Source organism: Dermacentor silvarum, chromosome 1, assembly GCF_013339745.2.
Source record: "Dermacentor silvarum isolate Dsil-2018 chromosome 1, BIME_Dsil_1.4, whole genome shotgun sequence".
In the NCBI taxonomy this organism is placed as follows: domain Eukaryota; kingdom Metazoa; phylum Arthropoda; class Arachnida; order Ixodida; family Ixodidae; genus Dermacentor; species Dermacentor silvarum.
This window is the reverse complement of record NC_051154.1, coordinates 12075407-12096789: the sequence shown is the minus strand read 5'-3', so window position 1 is coordinate 12096789 and position 21383 is coordinate 12075407. Positions and strand designations below refer to the sequence as shown.

The 21383-nt window shown below is 42.2% G+C and overlaps 1 protein-coding gene across 3 annotated transcripts in view; it reads right to left on the bottom strand.

The window, feature by feature from the left end:
- LOC119456732 (WD repeat-containing protein 91) overlaps positions 1–21383 on the bottom strand; it is a 50565-nt gene that overhangs the window by 3299 nt on the left and 25883 nt on the right. For 2 of the 3 annotated variants that reach the window (XM_037718570.2, XM_037718558.2), the window contains exons 13-16: positions 20501–20633; positions 11949–12048; positions 9910–10022; positions 6487–6654 (exon numbers count right to left, since the gene is read on the bottom strand). In XM_037718570.2, coding sequence (XP_037574498.1) covers positions 6487–6654; positions 9910–10022; positions 11949–12048; positions 20501–20633 — 514 coding nt within the window. Of the gene's footprint in view, positions 1–6486; positions 6655–9696; positions 9830–9909; positions 10023–11948; positions 12049–20500; positions 20634–21383 lie in introns of all 3 variants that reach the window. The other variant, XR_007466203.1, reaches the window with a different exon arrangement.

The window sequence follows — 21383 nt, the reverse complement described above, 5'->3', positions numbered from 1 at the left end:
TTAAAAAAAGCAACGACACCCTAAAACGTATATCTAACTTGGTACCAAAACATAAAACGGTCAATACAAGGAGCTCGGAAATGTGGGAATTACCGAGGCCTAGAACAAATTACACCTATCAAATGCTTCGTTTTCGACTACCTTACCATTTAAACAAGACAAACATAACATAATGCTTTATTTTTTTTTAATGCTAGTATAAAGATGTATCTAAATGCAAGTGTGTATGCAAACGTTCTTTCTTTGATGCGGTGTATTTCCTGTATAATAATTATTTTTGTTTTGCCTTTGTACTATGTGTATCACGACCTTTTTTATATAAAGCTGTATAAACTATTACATACATTGTGTCCCATAAAAGCTTTTATAAAGGTTTTGTATAAAGCTTGTGTATATAGTGTTGCATGTTTTTGACTGTTAAGTTTCTGTTTATTGTTTTTGTGATGTATTTTGCAAGTACTAGCTGTACTTCTAAAAAAAAAATTACTCGATATGTATGTCATATGATTTGCTTTATGTACTTTATTTCCTCATGGTAATACTGATAATGGCTTCACAGTTATTAGTGTGGACATTCACCTTTTCTATTTTCTTGTGTTAGACTGTGTTTATCCTTTGTTGTTTTGTTGCTGCCTTTAAAACGGGGCCATGGACCACATCAAGCCTTGCTGGCTTTTTGTCCACGGCCCTCAACATCTGCTGTATGTTGGAATAAATTTTGATTTGATTGATTGATTTGATTTGATTGGTGCACTATATCTCAGATAGTGTTACAAACTGATATGGCTATGGCATGTAACTTAACCGTTTATGCACCAATATCTCATTAGTGAATCAAGTAGCAAAGCACTGTCCATGAGATGCCTCACACAGCAGTTGAGGCAAAAGGATTTGCTATGGGCCTATTTGTTGCACACGTACTTGACATAGGAAACGTGCGCATGCATGCACGCAGGCACGCACGCACACACACACACACACACACACACACACACACACACACACACACACACACACACACCACAAAAGCGTCTGTCCCGTGTCTGTTTCTTTTCTTTTGTGGTGTGTATTCCCGCTTCCTTACTATGTCGAGCTCACATGTAAGCTCATGCTTATAGCTGCCCAGCTTTCTTGAAAGCAAGAGGAAAACGTGAGCAACTATGCAACAATCAAAAATAATATCTACACAGTTAATGCCAGTTTAAAGCATAAATTACCATTTTTTGCATGCCTACAAGGTGTCTAAATTTAAGTATACTACTACTATTTGGGGATGCCTACATTGATAGAACCAAGCTGGATCAGCCAGTAGCGTACCCACGATCTCTGCTAGGGGGGGGGGGGTTGACAGTTTGCCAATACCATGTAAATAGCACTAATTTCAATTTCTTCAGAGGAAATTGGCAAAAAATGCGCCTTTTGTGAGTGTGCAGATGATTTCGCGTCTTACATATTAGTTGCAGTATTCAAATGCGCAAGAAAAGAAAAGGGGTTAAACAAAAGAGGGGGGTTAAGTCGGCGTCAGAGGGGGGTTACAACCCTCGAAACCCCCCCCCCCCCGTCGGTGCGCCACTGGGATCAGCACACAAGCATTTCCAAGTACAGGTAAGCATAGAAGCATGAAAGATATAATTAGAAATAGTCTTAAATACTTTTAATCCTAGCAACATCCAACAATACTTTTGGTCCTAGCATGTTCCTGCAACATCGAACAAAGATAAAATAACCAAACCCTACTGCATGATATCAGGTTTTACAGATCTGATAGAGATAAGGACTGCCAATTTCAGATGCTTGTGTACAAAAGGATAGCATGTGCTGGAAAGGTCACATCTTTTGCCCAGTGACCCAAGTTGTCTACTAGCTTCTTATTCTTCTTTTGGGGGTTTTACGTGCCAAAACCAGTTCTGATTATGAGGCACACCGTAGTGGAGGGCTCCGGATTAATTTTGACCACCTGGGGTTCTTTAACGTGCACTACAACGCAAGCACACGGGCGTTTTTGCATTTTGCCTCCATGTCTACTAGCTTGGGCCACTAGGTATGCGCTGGCTGCTGTCTTGCCAAGTAGACAACATGGGGCAATGGTTATGTGCACGAATAAACAACTTGCTGCTGGCTGCTGTCTGGCCTTCGGCACGGCGTATGTAGTGCAACTTTGGCTCGGCGTATATAATATTTGTATGTGCCCATTCTTGGCCAATCCCCCACAAAAGATGTGACAAGGTAACACAAGGGGTATGCAGTCTTAATATATATTGAAGCGATAGTGCCCCTTACAACAGACACCTCTGTGCCACGCATGGCCAGTTGATGGGGAGCCATTGCAACGAAGTTGCAGCCACGATACTAAAGAAGCTACATGTAGACCGCTTATAATGTAAGTCGCCGGAGTCGTGAATATCTGCACTATAAGCGGTACCGCACTACAACCAAAACAATGAATTTCAAGCCCTGCATGTATGCAAAACATGCAGACCAAGCAGCCGCGCGTATCCGAGAATCGAAGCGTGCGACTGGGAGTTTTGCATCCATTTAAATTTACGAACGTTGAAAGGTTAATGTCCAAGTACCCACAATCTTGGCATGAAGCAGACAAAGTAATCATTTTTTTTAAATGTATCAGTTTCGCCCAAAAGGCGAAGCATCAATTGCGATAGAAAATTAGTAGAGAGCTATAAGGAGTAGGGATAGTAGATTTATCGGCTGCATAAACTTGACACATTCGCTAACTGAATTAACAAGCGTGGTGTCAACGCGCACAAGCAAACATGAATAGACTCGATGATCGCAGACAACCACTGCCAAAACGTGGGCGTGGGGAAACGCAGCCACCACAGCGAGGAGCGAAGGTTCGTGCCGTCTTTCGCTTCAACGGAAACTGAGCGCTGTAAGCATAGCACATACAAAGGTCGGAGCCGTGTGGAGATCGCTTTCAAGATACGGTGTGCGCGACAACACCGACAGCCAGCACAGGCGCCAACGCATTCGCTGGCAGAGTAGAAGCCGCCCCCCCTCCGCCCCCCCGGCTTCCTTCGCTCCCGTGCTGCCTTCCCGCTTTGCTCCTTTCGCGTGGGAGATTGCGTCGCCAGTTCCCCTTGCGCCCGGTTGCAAAATACGCATTTTCTGGCGTCGCACATTCATCGTGAGATGGGTTCTGCTGAAATTTGTTTTCTCTGTTGTGCTTAGAATTGTCATGTAGTATTTCAGCAGTCCCATTTATTTTGTCAATTGTGCTTTCATGGGATGGCTACTGAATAAACCAGCATGTGCTGTTCACTGTATTTCCTCATTTTGCATCAATTATTCTCAGTATGTTAAATGTAAATAAAGCATTCCTTTGCAGGTTCACCCATTAATGATAAATCACTGAGCACACACTGAGGAAACACTCCTGGCCACATTGATTGATGGGCTTGCTAATAATTACTACACTCAATTTTATAATATGGATTAAAGCAAACTTGGAACCCTTAAGTAATAAAGGGCCGGCAAAGTGAACGACACAGCTTCTAGAACACTGAGTGGAAGCATGACCAGAGGCGAACACCCTGTCTCACTACCATCGTTTCTCGCTCTAGCGAGCGGCAGGAAGAGTGCCAAATGACCTCCTTCTTTTCTGTCGCTGCCCTTTCCCACCCAGCAGGTTTCTCCGAGAGCAGTGTTGGCAACCGCTCCTCAGAGAATAACGTTCTGCCCAACACGGTTGCTCGTGGAGACCAATCAGGAAGAGCTGCCCTCCTTCCCAACCTCTGTCACTTCTCACTCTCATGCAAGATACCAGGCACCCATCCAGAAAACTGTCCGAGTAGCCAATGAAAGCTATTCGCTTTAAAATCAAGCCCCTCGGTTCCCCTGATTCCTCACAGAGTTTCATGTAATTTGAAGAAAGTTGAGAACTAATATGGAATCGGTGTAGTGCTTTCTGCACCACAAAAACTTGCAGATCTCACATGACAACACACACACACGACAAAGCAGCAAGAAGCACAGGAAGCCATATGAGCGACGTGCCACAAAAGTGGTTTTCGAAATTCCACCAGCTTGTGGCAAGACCTACATGGGCAAACTGAGCACTGCGTGAATGATTGTATGTGTAAGCACCAGCTGACAATCTTCTTTCTGGGGTTTTACGTGCCAAAACCAGTTCTGATTATGAGGCACGCCGTAGTGGAGGGCTCCGGATTAATTTTTACCACCTGGGGTTCTTTAACGTGCACTACAACGCAAGCACATGGGCGTTTTTGCATTTCACCTCCATCAAAATGCGGCCACCGTGGCCGGGATTCGATCCTGCGATCTCGTGCTCAGCAGTGCAACGCCTTAGCTGACTAAGCCACCCCGGCGGGTCACCAGCTGACAATCAAACACAATAATGACCTGAATAAAAGGCCAGCCCATTGTGCTGCCTGCAAATGCAAGGCAGTTTCTTCAGAGACAAAGGTTCTAGGAAAAAGCAACCACAAAAATTGCACGAGAAAGTGCAGAAACACATCACATTAAAGGGGTTCTGAACCATCCCTCGGGCTTGGTGAAAAACTCATCCGCCCTTCCACTATGTGCAGATGGTTAAACAGTGAAGCTGAAACGTGCGGCCCCAGTGTTTATCACTGGGTTAATCTCGAGGGTTCATTGAAGTATTTCGCAATTATGAGGTTACACACACGTTCGGCTTCGACGAAGAGAACGACGTCACTGACAGTATGCCTGCAGTCCACCGTTGTCGCTTGCGTTCGATGTCTCGAGTAAGCTCGGCGGCATGGTTAGCAGCATTCACTCGCCATTGCCGCTTGCGATTCTTCGAAATTAAATTGGTTCAAAATTAAATCTGTCTGTTACATAAGACAATGAATGGCTCATACCCCCTTTAGCAATGGCTTATACCCCCTTAAACGCGGCCTTAAACACGACAGAAGAGAAGTGAAATTCTACGCTAGCGGCAACACAGCCAGCTGTGGAAGCAGATGACGACTAACACGGGAGCAGCGGCACGAGCGCGTGCCGAGCACGAACCAACGAGCCAGCTGCGGAAGAAGACGATGACGCTCGAGCCAATGCTGATGATGACAGTTTTCTGTGGACAGGCGATTTCCCCTAGCCGTATCAAGCTTTTCTTTAAAATGTGCAAGTTGGATGTGGCACTATCCATCAGTCAAGCTGGTGCAGGACAAAGCCAGTCCACACAGACAGGGCATATGAGCATGAGCATGCACTCAATACTTGTCATGCACAAAGCAAGCATTGTGCATATGCACTACAGTTGCTTGTAGCTGCGGTCTGCTACGTATCATAGATCTTGTGGCTTCCACGGAGCGCCGCGACGAGTCTGCTGGCTGAGCGCACTGCGGCTCGCTGAGGACCACTGCGTTTGGCTTATGTTTGGCGCATCTACGTGACCATCCAAAATCAAATTTGAACTGTGCGCCATGGTGACTTTCAGTAGGCAGAGCGTTGTGGGCACGCCCTGCACCGCCATAGCCTTCGCAGTACAAGGCATTGAAGAAGTGGAAGGACCGCAAAGGGTGTGTTTGATTGATAATAACTGCACTTTTGCTGAACACATTGAAGTACTTTTTGCAGCAAAGTATTTCCGAAATAGCCTATTTTAACTTCAAATGCATTTCTCCACTTCGGTAAAAAGTGGTTCAGGGCCCCTTTAAGAAAGGAGGAATTGCCTGCGACACCTCAATATCGTTGTATAGCTCCGAAACATCCTTCTTAGATCGCTTGATTAGATTTTGCTTTGCATGACACAGTACTTTTGATCACCTTCTGTCTATGCAAGTGCACTTAACTGTGCTCTGGAATACGTATTTTGCCACAAAGCAGTCGACAACCTCAGTAGTTTGCAATCAACTTGTCCATGTCTCGATCCTTGTGTGGTGTGTGTGTTTACTTGCGCAGTACATTTTTCTTTTTTCATGAATTTTTCCTTCAACTGCATAGCTTTCTTTTTCAGAAACGTGTGAGTTTCCTTTGTAACTCTGTGCTATTGTCAGGTGGATGACAATTTTTTATTTTCATGAACTTCCTCCACCTTGTGAACTTCCACAAAACTCATTTGAAATATTCAGTGTCCTTGCACTTCCGAGTTATTGATTAATTCAACTTTGCCCTGCGACCTGCTAGCCTCATGGTTAGCTCACGTGTTAGAGTGGCCACCCTGAAAAAGCGTTGGTGTCAAGTTCGATCCAAGACAAGGACAAATTTATCTTAGACTGCAAAACTGTTTTTCTTGAAAAACCTGTGTGGGTTCCCTTTGTAGCTTTGTGCTATTGTCAGGTGGATGACACTTTTTCCCTTTCAGGTCATGTGAACAGAAATGCACCAACTAGCCCACTGGGATGTCCTTATTGCATGGAGGAATTGGTAAGTAAAATAAGTAAATCAAATGCATACTTGTACAAGCCACACTCCATAGCAAGGGAAAGCACCATAAGCCAGCAGTTTAGAAAAACCTAATGTGAAAATTGTACCATTACTAACCTTGTATACAATTCCAGAAGTGGGTGCACATGTTAAGATATGCTCACTGTCGGCACCTAGAGAAAAAAGTTTCCCTACAGGCCGGAATCCTGATGGTCCCATGCAGCCAGCATGGAGAGGAAAGTCAGCCACTCTCTGGCCTGTCTTGTACACATTCCACTGCCTCAGCTGAAAAGCAAGATGTGAAAATTGAGATCCCTACAGCAATGATTCATTCAACTGCAATTAGGTTCACAAGATCCAGTAGCAAAGTTCCATACTAGATACATGTCCAGCAGCTAAGAATATTCTCATCAACTCTATGAGAAGAAACAGAACTTCATTAAAGGAACACTAAAGGTAAGCATTAGCTCCTGCTAACTGATAGGTTAGTACTCCAAAAAGCCCAAAGCATCACGTGTATCGAGAATAGCTCCCGACTGCTCCTGGTACAGCAAGCCCGAGATGATCGGTCCGGCAAATGATTCCAGCAATAGCAGGGGTATCAAAAAGACTTATGCAAAGAGCTTTCATAGATTACCTTTTCTGTATACAGAGTGTTTTCCGTAACTTGGGCCAAACTTTAAAAATATGCAAATGCTATGTAGCTGAACAAAACCAAGGTAATGTTGTTTGCCGTCGCTTGTAGATACTCAGATTATTTTTTGCATTCTGCCTAATTAGATAATTAGTCTTAATTAATTAATCAACTTCTCAATTATTATAATTAGATGAGTAGTGTCAATGAGAAAATTGTAGAGCCATATGAAAAACTCCCGATCCAGCTTTCTGTTGCTTAACACGTGCTACATAAAAGTGTTTTTCCGAGCATGAAAGAAGCCCACTAATACATGCAAAATTACGACATAAATGGCCGCTCAAGGCACTTTGCAAGTATTCACGGGCTTCTTTTTCACGCTCGGGAAAACACATTTGTGTAGCAGCACGTGCTGAGCAACAGAAAGTTGTATCAGGAGACTAATTATCTAATTTGGCGGAATGCAAAAAATAATCTGAGTATCTCCAAGCAACGGCAAACAACATTACTTGGTTCGGTCCAGCTACATGGCATTTGCATATTTTTAAAGTTTGGCCCAAGTTAAGTGAAACACCCTGTATGTGTGTGCCGTCGTCATTTTACCTGCTAGGTTTCAATTAGTCACTGCACTGTTGGCTTCATTTTCTGGCGCCATTAACCCCTCTCTGTAAGAACTGTGGCACCGTTGACTCAACAACTGCACTAGACAGTAGAGGATGATGTGTCTGCATATTTTGCCCAATAAGTCAGAAGTAATTCAAATTGGTGTTTTCACCATAAAGGAAGTGTCTCTTGGCAAAAAATGAACATTGATAAGTTGCTAAGGGTAACTTGATAGTTATGACTAAGTTAATGTTGGTATTTAGTGTCCCTTTAAATACATGAAACTTTCTCACTGGTTAATTTTCCTCCCAGCTGCCTTTTGCTACACACAAATTAGGCCACCACAAAATTATTTGTTTTCAAACAGAGAAGCATGCACACAAACTGCACTTCTATGCACAACCCCCAGTTAAATGCTGAAAATAAACTTAAGCACAGTAGCAGGCTTACCATGCAAAAATGCTAAAACCACCAACAATTTTTCATGGTGCTTGGGTGTTAAATGTATTCCTAATAATGGTACCCGCACACTCCCTGTGACACAACCAAAAGACGAGAGCGAAATGTATGCTTCTCACACTATGTTTAAGTGCTTATTTCAACAGTATCATTAACTAAAAAACAGCAGTTATTTTCATTTCCTATTTGTTTTAAGTAATCTTCACAAGGACGCTTCACAGGTTGAGAGAGAGTAAATTTTACAATCTACAAAGCTCCTGGTCCAGAGTTGTTGCAGCCAGAGAACCTTGAATTTTATTGTGAATGCGCTTCAAAGCCTGCTTCATCAAGAACCAGGCATTTACTAAAATAGTGCAACAGTGTTTAGCTATCTATGCAATTTATTGCTGCATCAGATCCTAGTGACGAAATTTGCTCAGGAGAATATATAGGGTGGTTTTTTTATAGATTCTCCAGATTTGTATATAAACAGGCTATGAGCACACTGAACATCACATTTTTGCAGAGAAGTTCCTAGCAGAGGCTGACATACCTTGCCATAATAACACGAGGTACAACGTTGGGGTAGTTGTTTATATGGCAAATTTAGAGGCAGTCACATTTTAGTGCATCCCCATTTTTTTTAATATCTTGAAAATGGCATCTAATTCGAGATATTCATTGAATTTATTGCTCAATCCAGGCAATATTGAAACTAAGTGCACCGCGATTGCAGTAAAGATTGCACTGTTATGTCCAATGGAAACGCCTTGTGACGAAAAGAACAACGAAGGTTTAAACTGAATGTCGCTGCCAGTCAGGGCAGATACTGATATGGCATGTTTTGCCAGGCAAGCATCTGCCGCAATGCACCACATTTGCCGTGACATGCCGCCATTCAATGTTTGTGGTGCACTTCAACGCAAGGCATCTCTGTCTGACATAACAGTATACATCTTTACTGCAATCCTGGCATGCTCGGTTTTGATATTTCCTGGATTGAGCATTAAAATTCAAGGAATAACTCGAATTAGATGCCATTTTCAAGATTAAAAAACATAGGGATGTATTAAAATGTGACTGCCTCCTTATACCCGCAAGGCTGTAATGAAAAAGTTAATTAACGAAGCTTTGTTAATTTGTCTTCCAAAGCTCACATTATAAGCGGCAAGGTATGTGTCTGCCTCACCTTATAACTCCTCTACAAAAACGGTATGTTCGCTATGCTCATAGCCATATGTGTAAAAAAAATACAAAGCATATCCTGCATGTGAACAGCATTCACATGATGTAAAGTATCAAAAGTTAATGGAAACCAAGGAATCAGCAGCTAAATACAAATACACAATACTTGAATAATAAGCTATGCTCGTGTCTACTTGTGTCCATGCCTGCCTTTCCATACCATGAACCCTTACCAACTTGCTCAACTCTTCCAGTCATTCTATGCATATAAACGTTAAACTTGTCCCACTTAAATGTAAAATGTGCCAGGGCTCAAGAGCTTCAGCTAAATGTGTTTCCATGCTTTCATAGTGTACATTAGAGCCCAATCAGGAGAAAAAAAAAATTGCCATGTCTACGCATACTATAGACAGAAAATGCATAAAGCAGAAAAGAGAAGAAAAAAAGTACTAAAAAAAAGTAGGTACCAAGCAGTGAGAGGAGGAGCAAAGGAACACAGAGGACAAGGCAGAGGGAAGAGGTAAGAGCATTCGGAGGCAAGGAACGATGAGGCTGATGCAAGACAGGAACAGCGGGAGGAAATTGGGAGAGGCCTTCATCCTGCAGTTGGCATAATATGACTATTGACAATGATGACGCATGAACACAATGTATCTTCACAAAATCCATGTGCTACGTACAGTGCCCTCAGCTCCTATTGAGAAGCATGTGGTTTCATCTCTGCTGAACTGCACTGAAAAGACTTCAGACTCATGGGCTACCCAATTTGCAATGCATTCATGAGTTCTCACATCTGAAAGAGAATGAAATGAGAATTAAAGGCAATAAATAAAATCTAGTTGCAAAGAAACAAAATTCTATTCCAACATATTAAAAGTGCAATAACATAAGCAACGCCAGAAAAGTGCTTCGTGGTTCCTGTTTCTTGAAGAAATCATTCTTATATGCTCAGTGCTTCACATAACTTAAAGCCTTTTAAAAATAGTGGCATGTTATTGATAAATGAGACCAATCGCATGTTGTTGGCAGCTGTTCGAGCAACTATCTGAATATATATATAATTAGTTATTAGTTCTACTCGGTTGTTTTGAGCGCATTACAAGATAAATAAACACCAACTAGCCCAATTTCGTTTTACTAGATAAAATTATGTTTCAGCACACAAAATGCAGAATTTGTATCATTTTTGTCACCTCAACTCAACATTTCTGTGCCTGTATTCAAGCATGAACTGCAAATATTTCCTAACATTTGCAAATAAGTGGCAACCACACATATGTGACACCTAGTTCCACCAGAAAAATATGTGCAGTTGCAGAATATTTAATGTCTCATTATTCCAATCAGGCCACCTGTACTTTCTTGCAGCAAATCTGTAAACAAAAGACCTTTGTACAAAAATAAAACAGGTTCAACATAGTGTGCACTACAATTATTAGTTGAAGATATGATACCTAGGTTAGACTACCATTTCTTCCACGTGCCTACCATTTCTACCAGACTACCATTTCTACCACGTGCTAACACACTGGCAGATGATTGAGGATGTTGAAATGCCATTAATGCTTACATGCAACATTAAAGCTCAAGCACAGCACAGTGCACATGGAAGCGAAGGGGGCGGGGGGGGGGGGGGGGGTCAAACGGGGCAGTGACTCCTGCCATAGCCAGTTGAGTAGGGCACTAGTTTTCCTCACAGCTTTTGTTATACAGTAGAGCACACTGACAAATGAAAGAGGCAGATAATTTAGAGCAATATCAAATGCCCTGGTAAATTTAAGAGCTCAGAATAGCAAGTGCATGCTTTGTTTCACTTCATGTCTGAACAAATACTCCAGAGTGACTGTTTCAAAGGTTCGGCAGCTCTACAGCTAATTGGCATGAATTGAACATCAGGTATAGTCAAGAAGACACCAAAAGGATGGGGGTTGTAACTATGACAAAGTTTTATCCCTCTGATAGGTACCCATGCCCAAACCAGAGGGTTCCAAAATAGGTTTCATGAAATTGGTTCCCTAGGCAGCATTTCTAAGTTCTGCAAATGCCCAAACTGAATTTGTCCCACTATCTTAAGTTCCACATGTGTCTCAAATCAGAGAAGTACTAAGGTTGCACCGCAGTTCCGATTTAACTTCACACACACCCACTCACTATTGGCTTCCCTTACAAGATAGACCCATGTGAAAACATGATGCGCAATGCATTGGTGCACTAATTGCTGGCACAACATATTGTCAGCACTGCACAAAGCACATGGCACTTGTGCTCACTAAGACACTCAGAAACACATAAGAAAAAACAGGTGCATGGTTCTGTGAGTTGATAGCAATAGGTGAATCTAACAGTGTCACGCTGGATGACTCTTGTGGGTAACAAAATACGACGGGAGTTTAGATAGCATTGTAACAAGAGACATGGGCATGTGAATTATGTGCACTGTCATTGGTGCATCATACATTCTCACACAGGCTAGCTTATTTTTGCACCATCATTAATTTCTAACTTGGCTAGAAAAGCACACAACACGCATTTTGGCAAGCAGCCATATATGATAAAAAGAACAGTGTTCTTCTCGTTCGTTTATTCAACATAGCAGTTTATCGTCTAATTGAAAAATGCCAAGTTCAACAGACAGAGGACAGAAATTCAAAGATACTTACACAACAGGGAAAACAAAGATAATGATTTTGCTTGCAATTTTCGAAATAAGTGTTCTCACCAAAAAGACATATATTGCCTCCTGATGTCCCACATAATAGCAGTTGGCCATTGTGGCTGAATACACAGCAATTCACTGATGAGCTGCATTTAAGGTGCCCCTGTAAATATGCAACCATAATAAATATTACAGATGAGTCTCATCCATACAGAAACACACACACAAAATGCAATATCAGAAACACGTGTATACAACCCACCGATGATCCATACATTCAGCTTGGAAAAGATCATGCTGATTATTTAAATCCTGCTACCTCAATACACCCATTTATAAACATATGTAAATGCCTATTGTTATATTGTTATTATACTATTGTGTTATATTGTAATGTTACATTGTTTTTGTGTTGATGTTACATTGCAACACACCATACAGTATTATCGAAGAAGCATAATGAAATACTGAAGTACTATTTTATTTGGGGGGGGGGGGGGCACAATCAAATCTCTCTTTGAATTTGCATCTTGAATAGATTATATTATTAAAACCATTTCAAATCATACATTTCGCTGAATATTATCCCTTTTTAAGAAGGTTACTGGCAACATGCAAGAGTTATCAAAAGAAAGATATGCACTGCCTGTGACAACTTTATGATACAGTAGAACTTCGTTAATTTGACTCCAGTTAATTCAATATCTTGGTTAATCCGATCCCAACCAAAGCTTCTAGCCAGCGCCCATGCGATTTCTATGGGCCCAAACTTTCGTTGTTCCAATCCTAAAATTGTCCTTCCCCAGACAATTCGAACTTGACCAGTCAGCACACACATACGCACCTGATACCTATGGTGACCCCAATAGCATTGAACGCACATCCCCCTCCCCACTCCTGTCTAAAACGCCTACTTTCGGACTGCTGTGTCTGTCTGTCTCTCTCTCTGTGTTTGTGCGTGTGTGTGTGAGTGTGTGTGTACGTGTATGTGTGGGTGTGTGCGAAAATTGGGCCGAAAATCGTCTGCGCGGTGCCATCGGACACAATACCAAAACCGCCTTTGCTGGGTTTGTATGCTTTACGACATAATACTGATGTACTGCAGCAAAGCTGACTTTAGAAAACCGGCTGCCACTATGCAACGCATATGGCCCATGGTCAGGCCCTTGCCCGTCTTTTTTTCTAAAAAGTCAGGTGCGCGTTAGATTTCTACTTTGTTTAGCAGCTTTAATCTCATTTCTACGTTAGTTTTCTACTTTGGGCACATAAAGTGGGTGCATGTTTGATTCGAAGGCGAGTTAGAATTCGGAAAATACTGCCATATCAATGAGCGGTGTGTTCTGCCGTTTTTTCTGCATCTTGTTTAATTCGACCCACCGGGTAATTCGAACGATTTCATCGGTCCCATCAGGGTTGAATTAATGCATGTCGACGGTAATAGTTTCATGTAACTCTTCTTGTCATCTGCCATGAAGACTTTCTCGATGGGATTACTGTTTTTGAGAACTTTTTTCAGCTTCACTCCATGCGTTACCCATTTCTTGCTCAGCTTCCTGGTCTTACAACTTGTTGAGCCAACCTGCTGGCCTCATTTCCTCTTATCACTACAGCCATGCAGTTGTCAATGCCTTATAGCTAATATGGCCTTTCTCTTTCCTTCATCATTAGGTAACCAATCCAGCAGTCTTCCCTCATGAACATTTGTTGCAATAGACGCAAATCATTCCACAGATGTACTTGCATCTATCAAACGCAATCATTGACAACAGTGCAGAAAAAGCTCCTCCTACAAATGTTGCTGAGCCTGCTCTCCTGTACTTTATGTTCACAAAAGTTTCCTTCATGCCTGTCATAGATATGGTCAGAAGGTTCTGGAGCAGTAAACAAACCTACTATGTTCAAGTACTATCTGCAGTCACTCAAATGGGAACAGCAGTGTGTGTGGAGAGTGCGTGGTTTTTGTGCAACCCAGCAAAAAAAAAAAATGAGTGGGAAGCTATATGACAAACTATGATGAGTCACGAACACCACTTGTGAGACATCACAGTTGATCGTATATGTTTGCTAGGTTACACAAAAACCATGCACTCCCCATACACTTTGTTGTATGCATTTGAACGACAGCAGATAGTACATGCAACTAAGAAGGGCAGTAACATGTATGGCAGATGTTAAAAAGAAAATTTGCTGTGCACACAAACAAGTACAGGATGTGTGGAGAACGCTTGCAGTGGCAAGCATGAACTTAGTGTTATGCTAGACAAACATACGCATGGTGGCGGCACATGGCCAGCCCACTTTTTGCATCTTGAAACTGACGCAGTGCTTGACTAACAGCATAGTGAATATGCACACAAGCCAGCACAGATAAAGGATGACAAGTCGATGTAGCGAACAGGAAACACAAACATGCACATGCTACAAGAGGTCAAACAGTGATCTTTAAGCAAATACCAGTTCTCCTTAAGAGCTATTTGTCACTGCATTTTTGATGAGCCACTGGCTATATACACATCTCAGATTCCTCATTTTAATTGCTTGTTTCTTCTCGATGTTACACTTCGCAAAAGAATTGACTTTGTTTAAGACAGCATGGCTGGTCATATCAATATCTTGCAAATCTGCTTTACTATAATTTTGATACAATGACAAAATCTTGATTCAATTTTGCAATGATTAATATCACAGAGAACTGAAATATACTTTATCCTGCCTGGATTCTGCTGGTCAATTTTCCTTTCATGCTGCCTACACAACAAAACCAAGGCCTTGAACTGCTTCATGATCACTGCACAACCTTAGGCCTCTGCATAAGTGGCTTCCCATGTTGCATGTCATGTACACTGTTCAGCATCTGCAGATGACCACTCTTTTGCTCTAAAGATTTCCTCTGGTGCTCAAAATCTACTTCAGCACTTCCTTCCGGCAGTGCAGGTATGATACCAAAGTACCTTTTCTGTATTATACTCCACAAGAACATTCATTGTTCTGTTAAACAGGAGCGAAATAATGTTTGCTATGCTGCAAACATTCACTAGTTTGGTACTCTTTATGGACTTCTTGGCATATGAAAAGTATTTTTCAAAAAAATCAGTAGCAGTATTGTGTAGCATTGTTCCTTCTTGGGAACTAGACAAGTTTTATCTCTATGCAAATCATGTGACAAGTACATTCTAAGCAACTGCAGACCCATTTTTCCAACTTTCTGACCAGCAAAGTTCTTGTATGCATTATTTACAAACACATTAAACACATTATACAGCTTCTTAAATGAAACTTGCTACATAACATCACACAGCATGGCTTGCAGTTCATGTTTCATAACCCAACTTACAAAATTTGCACATTATATTTATTCTCAGTTGTACCCTAATAATTAGATTCATGCCATACATTATATTTATTCTCAGCTGTACCCTAATAATTAGATTCATGCCATAACAAATGATTTTTTAAAGCATTTTACTGATCTTGTGCACAGGTATCGGCATTTGTTGGAATGGCATTGCAACTAGCTGATGGCTGCTATGTTGAAGGACTGCACTCATTACAAAAGCATGAGAGCTCACTGTGGCTGTTGCAAAAAGACTTTTGCAAGTGAATGCCATCAACATTTTCAACATTCAAAGTTGTTCAAGCATTGCTCACACCACAGAACCCTTCAGCAGTAGATTTCATCAGGACCGTAAAGCTTCTCAAAAAATGAAAAGATTCAAGATCTTCAGAACTGCTTAGCCATTTCAAGTTTCACTGGCACTACCATGCACCAAAGCCTTCTGCCAATTACATTTCAGTGTTTCACAAAATTGCCTTGAACTGTGACTTCCATACACTGATGACTGACACAGGCACCTCAAAAGGATTGACAACTGATATTTATTGTACCGATATTTTATTGCGGTAACAATTAAACAAACACTCCAGGAGTATTTTTGCCGCTGTCGTGGTGTCCCAAACAAAATCCAAATGCAAGGAGAATGAGCTATCCGCACACCATATGCTGCGAGTGCAAGGCCAAGCATGCAAAGGCAAGCATGCAAGGGCACACCGAGAAAGATTTGGTAGATGGCATTAAGGTCCATAGATAAAACAAGTTTACAAAGTAGCGACACTCCATTGTTCTTTGCACCGACCTCCTCACACTCATGTTTACTCTCTCTTTTCTACTTCAATGGAGTCTGTGATTGGTGCATCACTTGCAAGTGATGTGCTAAATGGCTAGAGGTGATATTTAAGATATTGCAAAAGGTTCGAAACTACTGCACATGCTCTAAACATTTGGTCGGAGTTCTGCCGGAAGAAAAGGCGCAGTCATAGCCAAGACATAGGGCAGCGTTTTAGACTGTGCTACAACAGCTGGCATAAAAAAGCACACAGCGCTGTATTAATCTGCATGAGAAGCTCCTTCCAGCTCTGTGGAAGCTACTGGCGCCTCGGACAATGAGGAAGGCGAAGACATCAAAATGTTTTCGTCCGCGTTTTGTTTCCTGCTACCAACGCCTGTAGTGTGCCAAGTGTCCACAGTGTTCGTCATTGCGCAACAATACGCAAATGGGGCATTGTAGCTGACATGCGATTTATATTCACCTTATGCAAGCACCTGCGTTTCCATACATTGCAGCCTTGGCTCTGCTAAATGCCGCTTGTGAGACAGAGTATACTTCACTACAGGCAATTTTTTTTTTTTAGAGTGAAACGCCACTCGTGTCAGAGCTCCGAAACAGCTGTATGACCAGGCCGTAGTTGCGAACATGCAGCTGGACGCCGGCGTCTGTGATACATCACAACTACAATTGTTTCGGTGCTGTAACTATAGGCCACGTTTACTTAAATGCTGAGGCTTCGTTTGATTTACAGTACACTTTTTTTTTCAGTGGTTTCTTCAAGTTTGCTTAGCCGACAACAGGGGCAAACGTCCTTCCTAGTATGCTCACCCATGCCGCGTCGTCTGCTTGGCATCTAGTTGGCGTTTGCTCCTCACCGTCATTGCGTACCGTACAAGGGCGGAGTAGAAAATAATAATGCAATGAACCATCAGGCTTTTAAAGTGTTCTGCATCGTCAACGCATCATCATTTCTAAGGCCTGTGGAGCCATCTGCTAGGTTAAATTCAAACCTTTTTCTATACTTTGGTAACGTCTGTGTAGGCCTAACAGCATCAAAACAAACAGCTGATCTCAATAACAATGACAAATCATACCTAATGTCCTGCCCTCAGCATGAGGTGAGACTAAGCCATGGCTGATTTCATCTTTTATTTCTTGCCGTCGGAGTGTAGAGAAATTAAGTAACAAGCGTGAATTTGGATCTAAGCTGGCGCATGCGAGGGAGCATGCGAGGCGCCATGGCTAGTGGTGTAAAATATAAAACATACACAATGTTGTTAGTTGGACAGCGCGCATTATGCCTCTATTATACTGTACATTATACTTTGAACTAAGCAATTGCTTATTCGATATGTGATTTGCTTCTATCAAAACGTACATGTTTCTATTCAGTGTGATAACTCACACCAAACATTCCCTTTTTTATGCATGCCCTTATTAGTTTTGACCCTTCTTGGGGGCGCTCCAGTGCAGTTCGGGGTGGAGGAAACCAGCAGGAAAGGAGGAGTGGCGCTACCTTGAAAACTTGATTTATCTAGGGACCTTAGATGGCGTGCTTGATGCACGCCATCTACCAGCATGCCCAATGTTGGAGGACATGTGAACAAGCATGCACTAGTGAAGGAGACCACCTGTCTCCTTCTTTAGTCCTGCCATGGCTGTGCGTGGCTGTTCGCGTGGCTGAGCGCATACATGGCCCACGCACCGTATGTTTGAGGTCATCTGCGATGGGCATCAGGGTGAAGGACAAGCGTGCAAAGGCGCGCCGAGATGGCTGGTGGCTTCATGCACGCTGCCTTCCTACGTGCCTAGTGTTGCAGGTCGCGTAAAATGAGTTTTGGAGATGCGGCACAGTTTAAATGGTGAAGCGAGCACCAGCACAAAATTTTCACTTTAGGACAAGCATACACACTCCTGGGGACGCTGCCAGCACTTCTCATCACGCTTTCGTTGTGACAGCGAGTGCTCGCGGTCATTCAGTGAAATCTGTTCATGTTTGTCTGTGCGTGCGTAACACCATGCTTATTTAGTTAGTAAGCAAATGTTTACTGTTATCTATATGCCTATAAAACTACGAATCTTGCTTCGTGTCAATGTCTAATACTTTTTTGTCGCTATCAATGCTTCACCTTTGAGGTGAAACTGATTTTTTAAATTGCAATGCAAAGTGCACCATCCAGGATGCCCAATCCTGCAGTGGCTACACAGAAAACACTGTGTAACATTTTTTTATATAAGAATTCTTTTATCTGCAATCATGATCATGTTTATGTAGCCCTGTGCTGGAAACAGTGATATATAAGTGCAGTAGTGATTGTACACCAGCATGAGAGAGAAGGCAACATAAGTGCCTTAGCTGCAGGAAATTAATCTATTGTTTTTCAAGGCAATCATAATGTGGCTAATGCTTTCAGAACTGTTGAGTTACAGTAGTTCTACAATAATATAGTATACACATTCTTCCTCAGTACAACTGTCTTTTATGCTCCAGTCCTTTCCAAGCCAAGCCAAGGTCTGCCAGTAGAGGCAATGCAGACACTTTTAGCATTGGGCTCTTACAGAATAGTGAGCTGAAGTGTTTCATATCTCACAGTGAAACCACAAACCATTGCACACATCACTGGGGGACTCGCAAACTCATATGCATGCAAAAGCGCATATAAATGCAACCATGCTAGGGAAGACTCTGCTGGACATCATATCTGGACTCACTGCAGCAACAGCAGTGCTGCTAATAAACATGAACTTCTTTTCCATCAATATATGCATTAGAAAGTGTGAAAACTTTTCGATTTTATCAATAAAGAGCGCATTCTTTAACTTGCACCATAATCACAATACACATTTCATTCAGTTTTTGGTCCCTTTCAACTAGTAAATAGTCAAATATTACTGGGAGTTCAGACTGTCCCGAACAAGATGTTCAGAGTACAATCTTGACTGAGCAAGGTCGTACTACCACTACAACTACTAAAATGCGGACTTATATATTACGCTGCAAGATATATTTATAAATGGGATCAGAGATCAAAATCAGCAACAGCTACAGTCGGGTACAACTTTAGAAGGCAACGGCATTTGCCCCTCAAAGGCGGATGCACATGAGCCTCTATCAATGGGCGCACATTCTAGATTGACGTCATGAGCCAGACGGCTCGTGAACCCGCTGACGGAGAACACGGCAGCCCGCGCTTCGAGCGGGGCCGAGTCGAGTCAGCGGGACTATTTCCTCAGTCGCGGAGGCAATCGGCTGCTGTGCTTCGGTCATCTGGCCGGGGCCTTTCCTGTCTTCTTAAGTCATACCCAACTATAGTTGAGTGCAACATCACGCCCAAATGTGCCTACACATTAGTGCTGGCAAGGGCTCTTACCACAACCCAACAGTGAAAGGTGCACACATCTTTTGATGGTACAGGGCACAAGACAGAATCGATCAAGAAAAGAAAGCCACAAAGAACAAATGCAAAGCCCTGCGATTGCTGCCCCAGCATGCATCCACCAGAAAATTGTAAGCATGTGTCATCTACCTGTACATTACACAGTTAAGAAAAAGGGTCGCACTGCAGCCAAAAGGTTGCTTCATGCACAAAGAACAGCTGTAAAATAAGTAAACGTAAACAATGATGAGCTCATCAATTAGCAAGAGAAGTAGCAATTTTCTTCCCTTCTTTATTTTCAGATTTATTTATTAATGTGTTAGCACTAGGAGTGTCAAAGTTGAACAAAGTGGGGATGTGTGAAGTGTGGGAAGCTGGTCACATGGCAGAGCTAGAGAGGCTATGGGAGAGCTTCGAAGAGTGTGTACGTGTGTATTATGCGTATGTGTAGCAAGGTAGACATTTGGGCGAGTTGGTAAGGGTCCACGGTGAAGTAGGTGAGTGAAAATGACACAGACAAAGCCGAAGAAAAGGAGAACACGAGCACTTGTCCTTTCTTTCGGCTTTGTCTGTGTCGATTGTGCTCCCCTACTTCCCTACGTGTATATGCATATGTGCGTATAGGTATGTATGTATGTATGTGTGCGCACACACACGTGTGCATGCGTTCGTGTGTGTGTGTGCATTAAAAGACGGCGAATGTGTAATTTCTTCAGTGTTTGGTTCAATACGAGAGTGGTGAGTTGATGTGAAACGTTACCTTGCATGCACCGCTGCTGTTTGTCTGCTTAGTACATAGAATACACAGGGAGACGTGCTTGCTCCGTTGCAGGGAGCAAGCACGTTTGCTCCATAGAGACACGCTTGTGACGTGGCGTCACAGCCAATGGGAATTCAGGTGCCGTTTCACTGCTACAGATGCTGGCTTTTGCACTCCAATGGGCCATTCGACGCTTTCGCATCAGTAATTTTTTATTTTTATTTTTATTAAGGAGACCCGCATGTGAGAAGGACATCATTACGACACATGAAGGATGGACACCAATTGTACAGCACTAGGCTGTCACTGCATGTGAGATGCACACCATCATTTCCAATGTATCTTGATTGATAGCAGTGAGTACCCTCTTACCTGGAGCTGCTTGCTTTTCAAGTCCCACAGAAGCAGCTTCCCTGGGGCAGGTGCAGTTGTTACCATGGAGGACTCCGAGTGAAGTGAACTTACCACGACTGGCTCTACTGGACTGCATGCTAGGCAGGCAACACTATGGACACAGAAGATTTGTCAGTTATTTCCTGGTTATACATACAAAGAATTCATAAAGCCAAAAATAGATTGCCCCCTAAAGGCAACATTTGAAGAACTGCCTCATGATACGTACTTCATATAAACTCTCTCCATAGACTAATTACGATGGCGAAGTGACCCCATTATAACTGTAATATTTCTGGAGCAGAATTTCAAAAAAAAAAAAAAAATGTGAAGTAAACAAGTGCACTCACTTGCTGTAAGAGTAATTTATGTTTTCATGTTGAAGCTACACTGACCCTAGAGTATGCAGAGAGGAATATGTCACTGTGTGTGTGTGACATACCGTAATATGAAACTTTAAAGTGTTTGAGCAAAAATGTCAAAATGAAAGTGCAAATGTTTCCTGACCACCGTATGCCAGAAAAATGGCAATCAGATAATTTCAATTAAGCAAGTAAGGGGACATATAATTCATAATGCTGCCTGTCAAGATCAAGATCCACAAAAAAATGATGGATTCTATCAGTAATTAAAACATTGAGCTCTAAGGTACAATTATGCAGCTGAAATATAAGCAATATGCATAAAATGCGTCTTGCTGCAAAAGTATCCAATTATTTAAGATAATTTACTCGTGATGAGTATTTTTAATACTGGCCGCACTATTTTAGTTTGTCCCATTCTGCAACAGCATTTACTTCATTTCCACAAAATAACACATTGTCATGTTCTTGACCAAAATAGAGAGTAGTTAATTCTCTAA